Source organism: Sciurus vulgaris, assembly GCF_902686455.1.
Source record: "Sciurus vulgaris genome assembly, chromosome: 2".
Classification (NCBI taxonomy): Eukaryota; Metazoa; Chordata; class Mammalia; order Rodentia; family Sciuridae; genus Sciurus; species Sciurus vulgaris.
In genome coordinates, this window is record NC_136462.1 from 51,710,332 (window position 1) to 51,730,975 (window position 20,644).

Sequence of the window (20,644 nt, forward strand, 5' to 3'; positions counted from 1 at the left end):
TATAAACATGAAAAATTTTAAACCTCAGAATAAAGTTTCATGTGCCAGTCTCTTAAAAGGGTGGAGCTGATGAGACCAAGACCATAACTGACCTGACTTTAAGGTGAGTGTTCAAGAAATTCCTATTCTAGAGGCCAAGGGAAAGGGTGGAAAGGGGACACTCTGAAAACATTTATCCAGATTTTTAAAGAAGAAAACTGTTGTTTTCAAAGTCACACCTACTAAAATTGGGGCTAGATGATCTCAGAAAATATAACTGCTTTCTCTTATTAAATTCATTCAACTAATGACAGACCTCCCTGCTCCAACTTACTATCCACATCTATCACAAACCTCAGGTAATCTCCCAAAAGCAAGCCTTGCCTATTAGTGGTCAAGCTGATTCTGTGAACATCAGAACCATCAAAGGCAATAAGAGGTATGGTCTTTTGATAAAAGTAAACTGAAATAACCAAGGTGGTCATAGAATTAGAGAAGACATCCCATTTAAAGAAAGAATCAAACAGCTCTGAACTCCTAGTGGGTGCGGACTTTCAAAATAGTAACAATTCAAAAGCTAATGAACGAAATATTTCTCTATCTACCATGCCACAGAGGCCTGAGATCCGCACTGGTTCAGATAATAAAATGCCTTAGAGGGCTTTAGTTCCTAAAATGCTGGGGACTTAAGCACACTGCCTGCAAGAAATCGGGAACCCAAGGCGAAAAGGACGCCCAACCTGCCCACACACATCAGCCAGAATCAGGTCTGGAGCAGCAAAGCGGGCGGGGCCGCCGCGACTTCTCCCGCATCACTGCGCTCGTTCTTCTCCGCCTGCGTGAGCACCGCCCACCCACTCGCGGCGTGAACCCACAGGGCCCGGCCTCTCCTTTCCCCTCCCCTCGGCCTGGTGCTGAATCATAAGCCCACTATCTCCAAAAGGTAAAATCAAAGAACAAAGCCAACCTTGGGGCTGGTCTGAATGCGGTAGCAGGTCGGGGTGGGGCAGAAGACTGGAAACCACAACTTTGCTCCCCTTCTTCCCAAATTCCCCCTCCCAGCCCCCAAATTAAAACAAGTACTGCAGCGCTCCGGGACTCCCAAGAGGGTGTTCCTTCTCCCGGGTTGTTTGGGTCTGCAATGATCGGTCCGCCCTGGTGCGCTCAGCTTCATTGTTCCAAAGCGCGCCGGAGCCCGCGCCCTGCTGGGCCCCTCAAGCTCGCTGCCCCGGGGAAAGGGGGTTGGAGTACCGCCTGATTGAGATCCTGACCCCTCACCCTCTCGGTCGGGCAGCTACTGTCCCCGGCACACCCTCCCTTAAGGCCATCCTTCCAACCTATGGCGGATGCGGAACCCTCCAGTCCCCGCAGGCGCCGGGTGGGTGCTGTCCAAATGCTGGGAGGAGGCGGGCGCGGGGTGAGGGAAGAAGCTGGCGGCCGGGCCTGCACGCAGAGGCAGCCCTCGCCCCCACAGCGCGATTTCAGTGACGCGGGCACCGCTCGGCCATGGTTCCTCCTGCCCAGCAGGGCAGCTCGGCAGCGGCCTGCTCCCAGCCGCGGATGCTGGCACCAAGCAGCCCTTGACCCTCCTTGTCTCCAGAAGCAGAATGCGGAGGGCCAGACCCTGTGCAGGGTGCAGAAGTTACCGTTTGTTACTCACCCCAACTGTTTCTGTCCCTGCGGTTCTTGGCCATGGTGGTCGGGGGACTAGTGGAGGCGAGGCGCTGTCACTGCGCTCCCTGTCTTCACTCCGGCCGCAGGTTGCCGGCGGTGGAAGGCTCTCAGTGCCCAGGCTGGGCGCAGTTCGCTCAGACTCTGAGGATGTTGCTGTGGCGCTGGTGGGAAGGAGCGGAGAGAAAAAGGGAGGAGAAAGGGATGAACCAAGCTCAGCATCACAGCCCGAGTTCACACAAATACCAGCGTCACACCCTCCTACCTCAGCCCACCCCCAGAACGCGAAGACAGTGACAGACAACGTACTGCAACGTTTTCAGTGGAAAACACAGATAAATAAACAGCACCACTTTGCACACATTCTCTCAAAGAATTTAACAGCATTGTGACAGAAATTCACAACCCAATATACTGTAATATTCTTGTTCAAATACCTGCTTCCTAGGACAGTTACATATTAGTACAAACATGCTGGAATATTTATATACCCAAAGTAGTTAAAATAATTTATTTTATCCAACAGGCATTTTTTTTTTAAAGCAAGGTCATGATAGTGAAAAGGGTGTCATTTTGTATTTCTATACTAAGCGGTTCTATATTTTAAAATCAGATTAGCAAAATTTAGATCAAGAAGATCAATTAAACCTGGAGATACATCATAACCTATAACTAGCTCAACACCTAGTGTGTAACATTTCCTACTAGATTTGCAGAGATAAAGTATGGCGCTATAGTCCAACAGCAAATATTTGAAGCAAAATAATAATACATAGTCTAGGTAGGCCTTGGCAGACATAAGTTAGTAGACAATTATGAATGAAAAAGCAAAAGGTATAAATACTTTAAAAATATTCTTGATCTCTCCTTTTTTTGCTGTTTTCTTTCTGTCTACAAACTTAGTTGTCAATATCCTAGAAACACTGTCACTTCTTGTTACCTGACCCACCAGATACCTTCATCCCATTTTTCATCTTCTCATTTTTCTTCTCCTCTGCATTTTGTTGTTACCCATATTATCTAGTGATCAATTCTTCTTAAAAGACCACTGCTAGCCTCTTAAGGACCATATTCATGGGCTGTGCTTACTGTTCATCAAAAGCAGCTCCTCAATCTGCACTCTCAGTGAAATTCCTATGATGACTTGAGACAGGATCACCATGCTGCTGATTGTCAAATCTGTATATCTAGTCTTATGAACTGTTTTCTTAAAATACTTTTTTAGTTGTAGATGGACACAATACCTTTATTTTATTTATTTATTTATTTATTTTTATGTGGTGCTGAGGATCGAACCCAGTGCCTCACACATTAGGTGAGCACTCTACCACGGAGTCACAACCCAGCCCTAGTCTTATGTACTCTTAAGGAAAAAGAATCATCACAACAGAGATGACCTATAACTGCCTGAAGTTATCTCCACTCAGTTTTCCTACCAGCATTAAAGAATCAACATGTTAGAAACCAAACTCTCTTACCTATTGCTGCCAAATCTTATGCATTCCATATTTCAGTTAGTAGTTCTAGCGATCTAAGAGCTGTGAACACTGTAAACCAAGTTTACAAAATAGTTTTAAAAGAGCCTGTGTTCAACAGAATTACATTTCCCAAACACTAAAGAAAACAACACTGGAAGAGAATTTACTTCACCCCTGTATCTATGAACCAGCTCCTGTGTCCTTTTAAAATGTGCCTCATTTGTCTTTGAATATTTCCTTGTTTTCTGGCACAAGGAAATACTCCAGGTTTCCCTTTTATTTTCCCTGCTTCAGAACTAGAATCAGCCATTTCTCCAAGAAGATATGGCTCCTTTAAATGAAAAAAGGTATTTAGAAAACAAGTTCTGGGTGCTGTTGTGCTCATCGTGGGCTGACGTGTCACTGTTCCTTGAATCTTAATAGCCATTACTAGAACACACTTATTTTTTAAAATGGTGATTTTTAACCAACTTTGAGAAAAGTTTCAATTATATGAAAATACAAATATACGTGGTTATTTATTGTAGTTTTCCTTCCCTGCCTGTAAAGCTACCAGCACCACAATCCATGGACTTCTAGAGTGCCTTATTCATCATCAAGTGTCACAAACAATAGAAATATCTTTGAGAAAGACAGTGATTTTACTGTGAGGAAACTGTGCACCATGGTTATGCTCATGGAATTAGTTGCTCTTACCCCAATCCCATCACTGAAGAAGCAGCTAATTAGATAGAATGGAGGAAAGGTCTGCTGAAGAATCAGCTGTATTGCTGACCAAGAGAGAAACCCTGTGAGGATGTGGTGTAGGACTTAACCCCAGTAGCTACTTTATGTTGCCATCTTCTCCATATTCAGTATGCCTGGACCTGGGAACCAAGGGGTAAATGTAGGGGTGACTCTTCTGTTATTCCTAATAACTTGATTTTTGTCTCTACAGTTTTGGGCTTGGTAAGTTTAAAGATTTTAGTATCCAAGGGTCAGGCACTTGCACCAGATAACACAGTTATAATTCTATTAAGTAGGAAGCTCAACTTAACCACCTGGCCATCTTGGAATCTTCAGACCACTGAACCAACAAGTAGAGAGGGGAGTCAATATACCAGTCAGAGTGATTGATTTTAATTGTCACAGGGAAACTGGTCTTGTTCCACAGAAGCAAGAACTCCATGTTTGCAGCAGGGTGCCTCTTAGTAGTCACATGTCTGCTATTATTGGACACTGGGAACCTGCTGCAACCCAGTAAAGATAAGATCGCTAAGGACTTGGAGCTGATAGAAGAGAAGTTTGGGTCAGTCCACCAGATGAGGTATTAATAGAGGGAAATGAGAAAATGGAAGCTATATTTATTACCATAGGCCATGGGCCCAGTAACTACCCTTTCTCCTCTTTCTTTACTATTAGAAACACAGCTTGGTTGACCTTTTCCCAGTGGTCATGTCCTACAGTGGAGTATCAATATATGCTACAACATGGATGGGACTGGAAAACATTATGCTAAGTGAAAGAAGCCAGCCACAGAAATCACAAATCGTATGATTTCATTAATATGAAATTCCTAGAATAGAAAAATCTACAGATACAAAAAGGAAGCTAATTGTTACTTAGGGCTGATAGGGAGGGTATGAGATATTGGGGAGAAATTAGAGCATGACATGAGGTTTCTTTTTGGGATGATGAAAATATTTCAAAACTGTGAAATAAACTTTACAGGACTGTGAATATACTAAAAATTGCTGAATTGTATAACTTAAATTGGTGAATTGTATGGCATGTGAATTGTATCTCATAAAGATTGTTCAAATGTCAAAGATCAAGTTTATTTTCAATTAAAAATGATATTCCTCCATGTGTATTAAGTATTCTAGATCCTCTTCCTTCCTCCTCTAAAATGTCACTCCATAAATTAATCTCTCCCTTCTGTATCTTCAATTATTTTTTCTTCTGTTGGCTCCTTCAACATATTCATTTTATCCTATCATAAATAAAGGACTCCCAGAAAGGAAGTCTAGTAAAGCACAGGAAGGAATATGAGAGAGGGGAGGGAGGACCTGAAGAAAGGTGGGAGGGAAAGGGGAGGAAGGAAAAGGGAAAAGGAACTGAAACAGAATCCCATGTATGTATGAGTTTCTCAGGATGAACCCAACTACTATGTATAACTATAAAGCTCTAATAAAAAAAAAAAAAGTAAAGGGCTCCCTTAATCAGGAGTTTCTCAGTGGTTGATGCCTGCATTTGCTCCTTCCCTATATAAGTAGCAAAAGTACTTATATCAATCAATGCTTTGGGATATATCTCAAAATAGCTTAAATAGGGTCTGGTTGTGGCTCAGTGGTAGAGCACTTGCCTGGCATGTGTGAGGCACTGGGTTTGATTCTCAGTACCACATAAAAATAAAGAAAATAAAGGTCCATTAACAACTAAAAAAAAGTACATATATTTTTAAAAATAGCTTAAACAAAATAGAGGACATTTACTCTCATAAAACATCATATATCATCTCTACTTAAATATTGGCTGGGCACAGTGGCACACAACTGTAATCCCAGTGGCTCTGGAGGCTGAGGCAGAGGGATCACAAATTGAAAGCCAGCCTCAGCAAAAGCTAGGCACTAAGTAACTGAGACCCTCTCTCATAAATAGAATACAAAAAAGGGCCAGGGATGTTGCTCAGTGGTTAAGCACCCCTGGGTTCAATCTCTGGGTTTGGGGTATCAACTAATTCCATGAGCATAACCATGGTGCAGTTTCCTCACAGTAAAATCACTTTCTTTCTCAAAGATCCTATTGTTTGTGACACCTGGTGATGAATAAGGCACTCTAGAAGTCTATGAATTGTGGTGCTGGTAGTTTTACAGGCAGGGAAGGAAAACCTATATCTGGAATATCTTATCTATTTCTGGAAGACAAATGGCTCTGTCCTCCATAATGGAAGGGATCTAATGTAATTAAATTGCTACCAGATGGTTGATAGATAGATCATACTGGGCACATTATCACACTAGAGTCTCTGCAATGACCTTTTCTATAGCAGGCTAAATACTCTGCAGTGGCAGTTAACTGAATTATACATGGCAAGTAGAAGTCCATGTTGTTGAGTCTACTCTTAGCCTAAATCCTATTGCCATATAGGCTCACTAAGCAAGCACTAGAGTGACTGGGTAAAGAGGCTGACTGACATCCACAGGGCAGATCTTCTTGCATAACTGATTATCTGAATATATGTCCTGTGGTGGGGAGTAACATAGTTCATAAATATTTTCACTTTCTGGGCAATTTTGAGAATCCATCCATAATACCTTTCCCAATGACTTCCTTATCGCAAATCTTCTTCTTTCCAAGTCATTGACCAACCTATTAGCCACTATGCATAAATCATTATAGATTTATACCTCAGGCCAACTCTTCTCCTAACAAAGAGGACAATTAGATGCATTATTCAAAGTTATGCCCACTGGGAGAATTTCTCTTCCTCACTGTCTCTCAGGGCCACTCAATTATGGAATGGGGCCATAATTTAGTGGCCAGCTACTTCAAGTTGGTGCTAACATATCATAAGCCAGGCTTGAGCTTTTTCTTCCTCAGCTAAATGTTCATGAGCTCCTCAAAGAATAAGATCAGGTACGGGGTTTTTGTTTTTGTTTTTCGTAGTACTGGAGATTGAATCCAGGGATGCTTTACCCTCAGCTACATCCCCAGCCTTATTTCATTTCATTTCATTTCATTTTGAGATGGTCTTGCTAAGTTACCCAAGCTGGCCTCAAACTTGTGATCCTCCTGCTTCAGCGTCCTGAGACTCTTGCAATACAAATGAGCACCACTATACCTGGCATGTAGAGGTTCTTTTAAAGTACCTAGGATGGTTGCTACTTCCTACTTATCAGGTTCTATTTGCATAATGTCATCAAAATAGTCTATGCATAACAGACTATTATGATGTTCTGCTGGATATCAAGGAAACAGAGGTCCCTCTGAAATGATACTCTATCATAGATCAGAAAAGGTAAGACAATAATAATGCTATCACAGTCATGCAAAGGTAAATTGCTTCTAATTATTTCAGCTGATGGAAATTAAAAAGAAAATGACATTCTGGGTTTCAGGTCAACAGCTACATTCTAGGTGCCAAGAATTGTATTGATTTGCTCTAGTAAAGATCCTACATGTAGAACTACAAAATGATTGGCATTAATGCTTGGTTAAGTTTTTAATACTCCACATTCTCCAAAGTTAATTCAGTGATTTGCTATGATTTGAAAGTGTCCTTTAAAGTTCATGTGTTGGAAACTTATCCTGAATATAACAATGTTGAAAGGTGGGACCTTTAAGAGAAAATTAGGTAATGAGGGCTCTGCCTCATACACAACTTATCTTGGGAATGGGTTCCTGATAATAGGATGAGTTTGCCCTTCTTCCCCCAAACCTCGAATTTGCACACACTAGAAATCTCTTGCCATTCTGCCTACTAAGGGATAACACAGCACCAAGACTTTCTCCAGATGCTGGCATCTTGATGTTGCACTTCCCAACCTCCAAAACTGTGAGAAATAATTTCTTTTTTCTTCATAAATTTCCCACCCTGTGGTACACTGTTATAATAGCATAAAATAAACTAAGACACTATTGCATAAGCCAAACAGATGCATTAAAAGAGAAAGACATCTTTCAGATTGTTAGTGGTAGCACTAATCTCTAATTTTCCTAGTGATGAAGTATAATTTCAGTTTTATACTTTGACACAGGGGAGGGTTAGCTGGAGAGGTTACACTTGGCCCCATCAACTGTAATAGCCCTGAGGAATGTGACTTTTGCATTCCTCAGTTCACAATCATAAGCCACATGTCAGGTTTCTATTCTCACATACATTTTGGAACTGGAAAAATAACCCCAGAATGGATCTTTAGTTCCACTGTACCCTATAATGAAATGGCTCTGAACCAAGAAGATACTTGACTTTCTTAAATCTCTATTCTGATCACTAGAGTAATTCCAGTGTTATCTTGAGACTGCAGGGGTTATTTTCAGGGCCAATATCTATTAGTCTTCAGAAGGTATAATAATTTCACATTCCTCAGTTCACAATCATACTGGTAAATCCACAGGTCCCTCTGGAAAAGGCCTCAGGGAAGGTTTGCTTTCTATACTTTGCTACAGGATCCTTCCTCAAAGGAATATGGCCTCTCCTTTAATTAAGGGATTCCAGGTTTGTGAACTGATTTAAGATGAGGAATTGGAAAATATGTCTTGAATCTAAGGTATAGTGACTTCAGTTAAGTTTCTGCTCATCAATCCTAGAATTTTTCCATTACATATGTAAAGCAGTACTTAAGCATGCTTTCTGAAAATGTGGGAATCCATCCTATATCCTTGCAATCAAATACCTTGAATATCTTTTCTTCATGAGGATCATGACAGTAATTGTACTAAACATGTCTTTGACAGTTATGCCACCTGACTTCTACCAGAATCTCAATATTTCACAGTGGCATTATCATCTCTAACCTATTGAGAAGAGTCACATTTTCTGTGCCCCCTCACTCAATATCAATATCTATAGTAAATTCTATAGACTCTCCTAGAGGTGGCATGGATAAGCATGACTAAGTAGGATGCACATAATAGAATAAATCCAACATTCCCATCTCACTGAACCTTTAGATTCCTTACTCTCAGTATGGGAAATTCTGGTATCTCAAGCATATAGACTGTAAGCTACTATTGATTAAAAGCTTCAAGTAACACACTTAGAAAGACTCTCAGGTGCTCAATTCAACACATCATATCTGAATTTCAAGTAAGTATTTGATAAGATCCTATAACATCTCCAGTGTACAAGCACTCTCCTCCAAGACCAGGTCTTGAACGTCTCCATTCTGGCTATGCTGAAGCTCTAACTCTTGTTCAAAGTTCTTGTCCTCAATCATGTCTGCTCAGATGCCCACATTCCATGTTACAGGCTCCCAGACCTCCACTAGTGCCCTTACTTTAGCATAATAGAACTAGGTCTCACATTTAATTGACATTACAACTCCAATGCCTTTATAGTCAGACCCTGAGCTTGATCTTCAACCATTTCTGCCTGGCAACTATGAGAGAGAATGAGTTTCTTCAAAGCTGTCAAACTTTCCGGTTTTCTACTCATGTCTTAAGTATGGGGTTCAATTGTGTGTGTGTGCATGTGGTGTGTGTGTATGTGTGTGTTCTCATAGAAGCAGTAAGAGCAGCCAAATGACACAATTTTAGTAATTATCACTATCACAGCTGCTAAGTGCTAGAGATTGAACTTCCAATACTCTGCCCTCCACTGGCACTACATCTCTTGTCACTACTAATGGTCATTTAAATAATTGTGATGCCATTCCACACTACAGAATACCATTGTTTCATTTTCCTAGGCAAGTAGTTTATACAGGCAATTGTCAGATATATAACACCATCCCTGAAAGCCATCTTGATGTTTTTCTCTAGGACTATTTGCAATTCATGTAACTGTACCAATCACAGGTCTGGGAAAAAAGAGATATACAGAAAGAATCTAATGAAAGAACAGTTTATAAAAATGAGGACAGGGTTAAGAGAACCAACAAGAGATAATGAAGCACCTTGAGACCAGCAACAGTGGGAAACTATTATCATCTTACCTATCTTCAAAAGGAGAACTTATCAGAATCCTTAAAGAGCCATGTATTTGTAGGATAGGGCATAGCCAGGCATCGTGTCCTCCTCTGCTCCCAGTTCTAATGTATGTGAGGCCCAAGTAAATGTTGGATGCCACTTCTGAACATTTGACCTATTTTATTTCATCTAAATTTTTATTTATTTATTTTGGTAGTGGGGATTGAACCAGGGAGCTTAACCATTGAGCAACATCCCCACTCTCAGCCCATTTTTTAAATTTCATATTGAGACAGGGTCTCATTAAGTTGCTGAGGGCCTTGCTTTGAACTTGTGATCCTCCTACCTTAGCCTCCAGAGTCGCTGGGATTACAGGTATGCATATTTTACCTATTTTAATGTGAGAAAACCATAACAGCAGCTTCTTAACATATACAAAGATCAATTCAAGCTATATAAAAAAATGAATGTGCAGCATTTTCCTCATCTCTTCTTAAAGCTTTTAAAATGACTGAATCCCGATTCTGAGTAAGATTCATGTTCTATTACTCTCCAGGACAAAATATATAAGAATCGTTCTACACTTTGGAAACATGGTTTTAGCCTCAACAATTAGTAATAGAAAGAACAGTTTAACACCATCCATATGAAAATCCAAATCATAATTGTGGCAACATCTTCCAACATTAAATTAATTTATATTTAATAAATCTATGGTGCAGTCAAGTCAGTCACATAAAGTTACATTTTGCAAAGTTTATGTTGATCAAGAGATCATATTGCTTAAACCTATATGTTCCATAGACTAGGATTATCATCTTCCTTATACTCTGTTCTATCACACTTGAAGGTTTTTAAAAAAAATTTTTAGTTGTAGATGGACATAATTCCTTTATTTTTATTTATTTATATGTGGTGCTGAGGATCAAACCCAGTGCCTCACACATGTGAGCTCTACCACTGAGCTACAACCAAACACTTGAAGGTTTCAATTAGCCATTTTCTATTGGATAATAAATTGTGAACTTTAGCTATATGAATAATAAAAAATTTATGATCTCAACTTTTTTGTTGTTTTTGTTTAGCCTTGGCTAAAGCTGGAGTTGAAACTAGAAACTACAAATTACAATTAGCACTTCACTGAAGAACTTGGAAAGAAGGAAACAACACTACAGAGCATAGAGTAAACAATCATAGTTTGTTAAGTGGATAAGACTAAAAGCTGAAAAATCTTTACAGGTCAATTATGAAGACACTAGGAACATGTGATCACTAGTTTGGGATAAGGACTTATTAAGCCATATTTATTCTTATACCATATGTTGTCATTATAAAATTGGGAAGTTTGTAAGATTTTCTTTACAATGTCAGTTACTATGGTTTATTTTATATCACCTTCAGTCTTGAAATTATGTGCTTTAATTATTTAAGATGTAAAATTAAGTTCACTCGCTATACTTTTATTATAAGGAAATTGAATGTGAATTTTTCTACCAACCATCCCACATCATTGATCTTGTTAAAATTAACTCAGCCAGTATTAAATTTTTTAAGATTCTTTTGGAGTTAGTTAGTAATAAAGCAAATGTTTTCCTCTTTGCATCATTTGTGGTACATGTAAAAATAATGATTATAGCAGACAAATTTTTAAACCACCACATAGAATCTTGGCTTTTTCCATGCTATCCGCTTCTGGGTTGATGGTCAAAGCATATGGATCTGCAATTACTGGCAACATAAAATATCTGCACTCCAGAGTCTTACTGAAGCCTATGACCTCAAACTTTTTATTGCCTAATTCTTTTTAAATGTTGTATATCAAGAATAACAACATGCTTAAAGGAATATCAGAAGAATATTTATCCTTGTCTTAAACTGGGCATTCAGAATTTCCACTTCATGAAGGCTCACAAAATTAATATTTCTGAAGTATTAGCATCTGGAAAAAAATGTGCCTCTCTCTTGATCAATTGGTTCATCTTTATCTTAAAACTACTATAAAACCAGGTGCAGTGGCACATGCCTGTAATCCCAGTGGCTGGGGAGGCTCAGGCAGGAGGATCACAAGTTCAAAGATGGCCTTAGCAAAAGTGAGGAGCTAAGCAAATCAGTGAGACCCTGTCTCTAAATAAAATACAAAATAGGGCTAGGGATGTGGCTCAGTGGTCAAGTGCCCCTGAATTTAATCTGTATGCTGCTTGAAATTCTCTGTAGAATAATGCAGGTATAAATAAGAATAAATACAGTTCAAACTGGAGAAAGGATCAATAGTATAGGGCTGTGTGTGTGTGCCCATGCAGTGGTGGGCTGGGAGGGGGAACCCAAAATGAATCTATGACAGAAAATAAGTACTAAGTTACCAACGGAACATGTGAAGAGGTTTTGAGTCATTGAAGCCAAAAGTATGTGCCCACCAAAACAAGTGCCAAGAATCTTTGAAAGAAGGAACTGTTCTTCAACAAATTTTTCAATGCAGCAAACACATAGGCTTTGTCCATGGAGCATGTAAGTCTGAGATTACTTATGCTCCTTAAATAAGTGCCCTTTATGCATGAAACACAAGAAAATACATATATTCCCTGTTCTGTTAAGGTGCAAATTTAATTTCCACATTATACAATTGATTATAATTATCAACAATAAAGAGTATATTTCCCAAGAACAGAATTGAATTGTATGTTCAAAGTCCCGAGTCAACATCTGCAACTTGTTCTTTTGTGATTTTTCAGTCACTAAACGCAGTGGCTGAGGGTTATCTGTTTTTTCTGTTAAAAATCTCTATTGGGTTCCAGAAATAACTTCACCAATATGAAGCTGGTAATTTAATTTCTACCTTCAAAATGAGATTGGAACTGAAACTGCAAAACAGCTTGTGAAACATTAGCCAAATTACTTCCCTCAACTCCTGTTCAATACCCTGTGCGTTGTTATATTTGATTAACCCTCTTTACAATCCTTTAAAACCCTTGATAACCCTGTCTTGGGTGTCAGGTGCAGAACCTTACCCCCTTCAAGTTACAGATAAGGATGCTGAGATGTTGCCAAATATGATGTCTTGTCCCAGATCATTTATTGAGGAAGCGGCATAGCCAGCACCAGGCTATGGCTCCTGAGTTTGCTTTAGCCCCTGCAGAAATCCTGATCCCATTAAAAGTGCAATATTGTCCTTGTGCCCAACAAGGACAAAGACCATTGAAACTTCCTAGGAACTGGGACTTTCAGAAATGTCTCAGAAAACCTCAGTAAAGGACAGGTTGTGCGGGTGAGCAGTGCAGCCTCAAACTGGTACCACTGGGAATGGTTTGCAAAACCGGAAGGTGCAGTAGGGTGTGCCGCGGCTGAGTGAACCTGGCACTCCCCCACCTCCTTCCCCAGCGCCCCACTGCCGGGTTACTTCTGGCCCAGTATCCTCAACACACCTCTTACTGAACTTTAAGTGCTGCGTTTCCATTGCCCTCGTGCCCACCCTTCTCCCTCTGCCCATCACCTTCCAAGTTTACCTGAAGAATCTGGGGACGGTTCGGTGGAGGTAGGTTGGCCCACGATTGCCCAGGGGTGTCCTTAATCTCTGTGAGCGGGGGAGAAAATCTAGGCTCCGCAAAGACGCGCTGGGCTGGGGGGCGCGGCGGTGCGGTGGAGCGGGTGTCGTGCCCTCCACAGGCCTCAGGGCGGCACTCTGGTCCCGCGGCCGACGCGCTCGGGCGGGCCGCTGGGCGCCGACCCACACTGGCCGGGAACGTGTCTCCCGGTGACGCAGCCCCGGGTGGGGAACGTGGTGCGGCGGCGACCGTACGCGCCTCCTCGGTCTTGGAGAGGACGCGAGGAGCAACGGGCGGGTGGCGGCGGCGGCGCGAGACCCGGAGTGGCGGGCCGGCGCGGGAGAAGGACGCGGGCGCCGTCGAGGAAGTAGGGCCCGGACGCGTCGTTCAACAAAGAGCGGGGCCGCCCCTCTCAGGTACTGAGCCGGCGGCCCTGGGCCCGCGGACGGCAGGCCGGGCCGGGCAGCGGCTGGCGGCCCGGGAGGGGGAAGGGCCGTGGCGCGAACGGGGCTGCGGGGCGGCGGGACCTCTCCGGGCCCGCTGGTCCTCGGCTCCCGCGGGACGGAAGGGAAGGCGCTGGGCCGCTTTCTTTGGGTTGGAGCCCGCGACGCCGTCCTGCTTTTGCTGGTCCCTCGTGCAGGCGGAGCTGCTGGCTGAGGCTCCATGTTGGGAAGCGGCGCCGCTCGTCCTCATTAGCGGGAATCGGGGCGCCTCGGGCAGAGCCGGCGGGGGCCGGGCCCTGAGCGAAGATGGAGGCCCCGCTGCGGCCTGCCGCGGACATCCTGAGGCGGAACCCGCAGCAGGACTACGAGCTCGTCCAGAGGGTCGGCAGCGGCACCTACGGGGACGTCTACAAGGTGAGGCTGGCCGGGCCCTTTTCCTACGGTCCGCCGGGTCCCGGGAATAAGGACGCCTTCTGGCCAAGTATGGGGAACCGGGAGGATGCTTTCATTGTTGCATTTTGGGGAGGAAGCGACCGGGTTTCTTTTTACTCAGTTCACAGCACCCCTAAGTTCACGGCTTAGTACTATTGCTATCAACAAACAGAACCAACCAAACTTGCAAACCACCAGTGTGCTTCTTGTGGTTTTAAAGCATAGTTAGGGTAGTGAAGAAGGTTCCAGCGTTAGCATGGAAAAATCCTTCGTGGAAGGTGGCGAGACAGGAAAGAATATTAGAATATTGACATTAAAACATATGCATTAAAAAAACTTGTTTTAATGGATGAGCTTGACTTAAAAAAAAAAAAAAAAAAAGCCATATGAAACCCTGTCTCTAAATTGTAACTGTAAGCAGTCTAATATTGAGTAAAAAATAACTTGTGTACAAACATTATCCCATGTAGAAAGATGCTTTCTTTGGTAGAAGTTTTATCATTTGTATCTGATGATTTGAAATATGATATTAACTTGTTCGGAGTTTTCCTACTTTTAGCAGTTCCTCTCTTTGGGATTTACAACATCCCATAACCATGAATGGATAAGAACGTGTGTCTTTTTATTGTACCCTTGTATTTCTTAAGACAAATGGTGAGGGTGACCTACTCTTAATTTAGGATTAAAAAAAAATCGTAGAGAAGCAAATCAGTTTACTAAGTCAGCTGAGTTTTTGATGGGTCAAAAGGAAAGAAATTGAGATTGCATTGGGTTTTTGTTTGGTTTCAAAAAGGGAGCATTAATGCAACACAAATATTTATTAAGGGAAGTTTCTTTGCTTTATATATTGGATTCTGATTATGTGATATGTAGCCCATTATTCCACACTGCAATCCTGCATATAACTGAATTGGCCTTGTGTCATAGGGGTAATTAACTAGTAAATTCTTCTGGTTTGTATACTTGTTTTGCACAGGTGGTAATATGGAAGGAAAACATCCCTTCTTCCTACTTATTTGCTATTGTTTAATTTCCTCCCTATTAATAGTAACAATTCAAGGTGGTTCAGGATAGCTCTAGCACTGTTTTATTCTACTGAGATGAGCTCCAATGAATGTTTTTTATTTCTTAAACGGGCATTTGAGTCTTTATACTAAGCCCTGTTCCAGGTACTGGGTTGATGAATTGTGAGCAATGTCCTAGTTCTTGCCTTATGAATATCTTTGAATTCAAAATGCATGATTGTAACAGAATCCTCCTCTTTATCTAAAATTAGATGTAATTAGTTCTTAATTGTTTACCCATGGATTAGCCATTTTGTGGAATTCCTCTTCAAAAATTGAAATTCCAAAAAAAAAAAAAGAAATTGAAATTCTGTTGACCTTCTCAGTCCCATATTTTAGTCATCTTTGCCTATGATTCACTGTGTATTAGAACAGTACAGTTCATGTTAATTATACAGTTGTCTAAATTTCAATTCTTACATATTTTTTCTTTACTACAAGAAAATTTGAAGAGAGTGTCTTCCCCACAAAGATCCAAAGTGCTCTACCTTTTTTCTTTATAGATATAACAACTAAAGCAACTATCAGGGGCAGGATTTTGTTCTTGTCAGGGAAAGCAAAGATTACATTAAAGGGGCAGCAGATGCTTAATTTTTACCCTAGTGCCTCCCTGTTTTGTGTCTCTCTTCCACAACTCCTAACCAGAGACTCTGAGAGACTAAATATTTATCATACCCCATCTTCACACCCCCACAATCCCCTGCCTTCACAGTCATGCTCACACTTAACCTGTGTTGCACCTAGGCCAGCCTGTGTTTCCTAAAACATCCTTAACACATCCATGTCTCCTTGTCTTTTACTTTTCTTTATTCTAATTATCTGGAATCATCTCCCTCTGCCATTTCCACTGGTTGCTATCTTCCCTATGCATGAAAGTCTTACTCAAATTCCCCAGCAAGTTCCAGCCCCTGTGTATTGTTCCTTAAACATAATAAGCATCTTCCCACTTTTGGGCCTTTGTTCTGGCTATTTCCTCTACTCTTTAGAGTATCTCTTCCTAGACAGCTACATGACTTGCTTCCTTCCTCCCCCCTTTTTTTTAAACACCTTTCCATCTTTTTTTCCTACTTTATTATTAATTTTTACCACTATCTAACATAATGTTTCACTCATATTTTCTTATCTATCTTGTTCCAATAACATACTTTAGGAGGATATGTTTGTCTTGTTCACTACTCTGGCACAGAGTAAGTGCTTCCTAAAACCTTGGTGAATGAATAAATGACTTAGCGAATCTGTTACCTGGTTCTCTGAGCATCTGCTTTTGACGTCAAAACAGTTAAGTTAGCTTTTAATACTCTATTCTTGCAATACTTTTTGTGATACCTATCTTTGTATTTTTATTACAAATGTCAAAAATTTGAGTTCTCTGGGAAAATATTTCTGAAAAAGTATTTTGTAGTATATGCTATGGCAGTGATCTAAGTCCTATGGAATTTTGTCAATTTATATTTTCTGTTTAATATGTCTAAAGACATTGAGTATTCAGACAGTAGTGCTAAATATTTTAAGTTCTAGGCAGAGTTTTTTTTTAACTGTTTATTATTGTGTTTTTGATAAGTTGAAAATTCTAGGAAGTTTTAAAAGTATTTTCAACCCATGATACAAACTGGTAAAATAACTACAGTGAAAAATAATGAAACTAATTAGTCACCATTATACTTGATATTATCCCCACTTTTTTTTTTTTTTTTTACACTTGAGAAATATTATGAAGCAGGAATTTTTAAAGGATTGTAACTTTGAGACTTGGTAAATTATTTTTACATTGTTCAAAACCACGGATCCCTTCTGAAGTTCCTGTCTTTCTTGAGAATACTCAAGAGGGGAAATCTCAATCTTAAACTGACTGTTCCTTGGTTGAAAGAAGAGAAATGTGAAGATTCTTTTAGATAAATGGACTTAATCATTGAGGTCAACAGCAGGAAATGGTGGAAGGGAAAAAAACAGAGAGAAAAGGAATGTGGTAGATGATGAATGGATTAAATTTCAACTGAGCAAATTTTATTTGTAATTACTGTAAAATTTTAAACATGCTAACAGGAAGGGAAACCCTGGAGATTTAGTGTCTCTACGACTGTACACAGTGATGGAGAACAATTGTATTATGTTAATAGTCACAGTCAACGGTGTAAGTTGTTCAGTCAGTTATTATTCGGTTTTGTACAGTTTTGTTTCCAGCCTAGGGTTCAGAAAAATTCTAGGAACCTTTTTTTTTCTTTTACTTTTTATGGAATATCAATTTAGAGTGGGCAATTCCATGTATTTTTACTTTTATTGCTTTTCCGACTGATTTTAAAGCTTGACATGATTAGTTCCAGGAGAACAGGAATATCTCTTGCACATTATTGTGCTATGGCAAGCACATAGATGCTTAATAAGTATTTATTGAATGACATTAATAGTAGAAAATTACCCAGAGATAAAAACTGTCAATGAATTAATATCATTTATTTCAGACTTTTATTTCTAAATGTTTCTAAATTAGTATGTTTCCAAAATGGCTTTTATGTTTAATTTGTGATGGGAATCATGGTGTTAGCACCTTTTCCTACTTGATTGGAATGACCACTGTTTTTGCTAGTCATTAAATGTTTTTCAAAAATACTATTTTTGAAGGATCCATTGAATGAACCTTCATTTAATCATCCCAAGTTTCATATTTGCTATTTCAATTTTTTAAGATTTTTTGCAGCTAATATCATTTGTGTAGAAATCTCTGTCATGTTGTCTTGTGCTTCTGTGGGTTCCTCTGGATGCTGGATGAGCTAAGTCTGCTGTCATGAATTCCTCCTTTATATGTGCCCTTTTTTTTCTCTCTCTCAAATCAACAGTCACAATTCTGGAATGATTTTAGGCACTTTGAAACATACCCTAGGATCCCCTTGTAAGGAAACAAAGCTTGATACATCACAACATTCCTGTAAGTGTTCATTATTTAAGAAATATTTATTGAGTGCTGACTGTGTATTATGGTATGGAAATGCAGACATGAGAAAGAGAAAATACACTTATCAACAAGGAACATATAATTTAATCAGGAAAATAGACATGTAAACAGTCATAATTTGGTAAGTGCTGTGGCAAAAGTGGAAGAATTGCTTGACTCTGTGTTAATTAGGGATAAGAGAAGGAAGGAGAGAAGAGCAAATCAAGAAAGATTTACAGAAAAAAGAACAGTAATTGAATTTTTTAAAATGCAGGGTGGTTCTAGGTGGATAAGATGGGAGAAGATATTCCAGACTGTGGAATGGTATGTGCAGACACCTGGAGGCTTAAGAAACCATGATAAGTTTGAGTGATATGCATCTTCATTCCAGGTTCCATGTGACCAAACCTGGTGGAGATGTCTAAACAGAGAACATAAGCTGATTCCTGGCAGGAAAGGACCAGATAATGGACCTCATATGTCATGTCAAAAAATTTGGACATTTTCCTACAGACTAAAGAAACACATTAGATGGAACTCTTTCTTGGTGTAGAGCATGGATTATAAAAAGTGGCTAGAAGTATAAAACTCAGTTTCTGAATCATCTGTTGAATGCTTATGTAAGCATAAACTTAGGCACTGGTATAGAAGATGAAAGAAAGGGATAGATTTGAATCAAGCTTAGAAGATGATCAAAGATACCTGGGGATCAGTAGGCGAAAGATGGGTAATTGATAATGTTTAGAATTTCTGACTTGAGTGGCTCAATTTGAGCTATCAGCAAAGTTAGGATATACCAAATTTGTGGGGTCTGGATTTTGTGTTTGGTTTGGACATAAGGTAGTCCCTAAGTGGATGTCTAATGGGCAGTAGGAAATGTAGCTCTGGACTAGGAGTATATGTTTAAGAGTCATCTTTACTTTATGGGGTGGTACATGTGACATACAGGTGAGGTCACCCAGAATAGTTTATGGAAGAGCTCAGGGAAGGATATAGTCTTAAAAGGAAGAGAGAGAATAATATGTTGAAGGTGTCTGAGAAGAAACACAGGTATGAGGGAATTCCTTCCATAGGAACCAAGTTTCAAGAGCTCATCTCTATCATCTCCTGCCTTCATTTTTATTCCTATCTGCTCTGACTTCATTGAGGAGCACAGTCTTCCAAAAATATAAATCTGAGGTTTTGTGTCATTCCCAGAATGACTTTATTCACAGAATAAAGTCTTACTGACGGGCTGGGGCTGGGGCTCAGTGGCAGAGCATTTGCCTAATACATGTGAGGCACTGGGTTCAATCCTTAGCACCGCATACAAAAATAAAAGATAAAATAAAGGCCATCTACAACTACAAAAAAAAAAAAAAAAACCCAAAATTTAAAGTCTTACTGACATGCCTTTTAGGGTCCAGCCTCTCCCAAAACTCTAGCCAAACAACTTCTTCCAGTTCTTGATATGCTCTCTACTCTCTGTCCTTCGGATTTTTGCCTATTTCCTTTTCCTAGAAGACTCTTTTTCTTCCTCTTCTCTTCAGGTTTCTGTTTAAACATTGCATTTCCAAGGAGGTCTTTCCTATCCCTATCCATATCTATCTGATGTATGTTTTCATAACTCTTGTGTATTTTTTATCATGATACTTATGATCATTACTGATTATTTTTGCTTGTCAGTGTTCCTGCTAGATTCAAACTACATGTGCACAGTGACCTTAAGTTTACTACTGAATCAGCTGGCCTAGCATAGTGCTAGCACATAGTATGTGCTTAATAAATACATGTTGAAGGAGTGAACAACAGGGTGATCATGTGAGGAAGGAGTTTAAAGGATTCGGTAAGAGTTGAAGTATGACTGGTAAGCAAAGAAATAGAGGAAATGTATACTGCTTCTTGAAGCAGCGTAGCTATACGAGGAAAAAGAAGAGGCATGCAGATATTTTTTCCGATTTGTTTTTTTTTTTTTTTTTCCTTTCATTGAGATTGAATGATTATACCATTCAGTTATTCCAGGTATTCAAGAGAAGTGTCAAGTTTAGAGAAGGACTTCTGCAAAGAAAAAAATTAAGAAAAGGAATCCAAAGGAATTAAATATTTAGACAAAAGGTAGGAGGTAAAACTTGCAGAGATTGTTAGGGACTACAGAAGGAGATCAATGTAAAATCTCCCTCTCTCTCTCTCTGAAGTAGAGCCTTCTTCATTGGTTCCCAGCCCCATGTATTCCCCTGTGAGCATGTTAGGTGAGGCACATTAATGAGTACGGAAAGGTGTTGAAGAACTGGGATGACAGGGTGCAAAGGAATATTCAACATCCAGCCAGTATTTCTAGAGGGCCTCTTATGTGACAGACACTATCCTGGGACATTCATCAAGTAAACAAAGTGGACAAAGATTATTGTCATCATGGAACTGGTTTCCAGTGGGGGACAATAACAGTAGATAATTTGTGTAATATGTTAGAAAGAGATGAAGGATGAATAAAGAAGAAAAAGTTGAACATGTTAATGAA

The 20,644-nt window shown here is 40.1% G+C and overlaps 2 protein-coding genes and 1 long non-coding RNA gene across 5 annotated transcripts in view; 1 reads left to right on the forward strand and 2 right to left on the reverse strand.

Moving 5' to 3' along the window:
- ATL1 (atlastin GTPase 1) overlaps positions 1-13,374 on the reverse strand; it is a 67,991-nt gene extending 54,617 nt beyond the window's left edge. The window contains exons 1-2 of one of the 2 annotated variants that reach the window (XM_079118979.1): positions 13,241-13,374; positions 1,640-1,814 (exon numbers count right to left, since the gene is read on the reverse strand). In XM_079118979.1, coding sequence (XP_078975105.1) covers positions 1,640-1,673 — 34 coding nt within the window. In that variant the 5' untranslated portion in view covers positions 1,674-1,814; positions 13,241-13,374. The remainder of the gene's footprint in view (positions 1-1,639; positions 1,815-13,240) is intronic. The other variant, XM_079118978.1, reaches the window with a different exon arrangement.
- The window catches only part of LOC306648876, a 603,819-nt gene that overhangs the window by 55,602 nt on the left and 527,573 nt on the right, over positions 1-20,644 (reverse strand). The gene's annotated exons all lie outside the window — the stretch shown is intronic.
- Positions 13,539-20,644, forward strand: part of MAP4K5 (mitogen-activated protein kinase kinase kinase kinase 5) — a 99,046-nt gene continuing 91,940 nt past the window's right edge. Inside the window, exons 1-2 of one of the 2 annotated variants that reach the window (XM_079118941.1) lie at positions 13,539-13,695; positions 13,920-14,136. In XM_079118941.1, coding sequence (XP_078975067.1) covers positions 14,029-14,136 — 108 coding nt within the window. In that variant the 5' untranslated portion in view covers positions 13,539-13,695; positions 13,920-14,028. The remainder of the gene's footprint in view (positions 13,696-13,919; positions 14,137-20,644) is intronic. The other variant, XM_079118942.1, reaches the window with a different exon arrangement.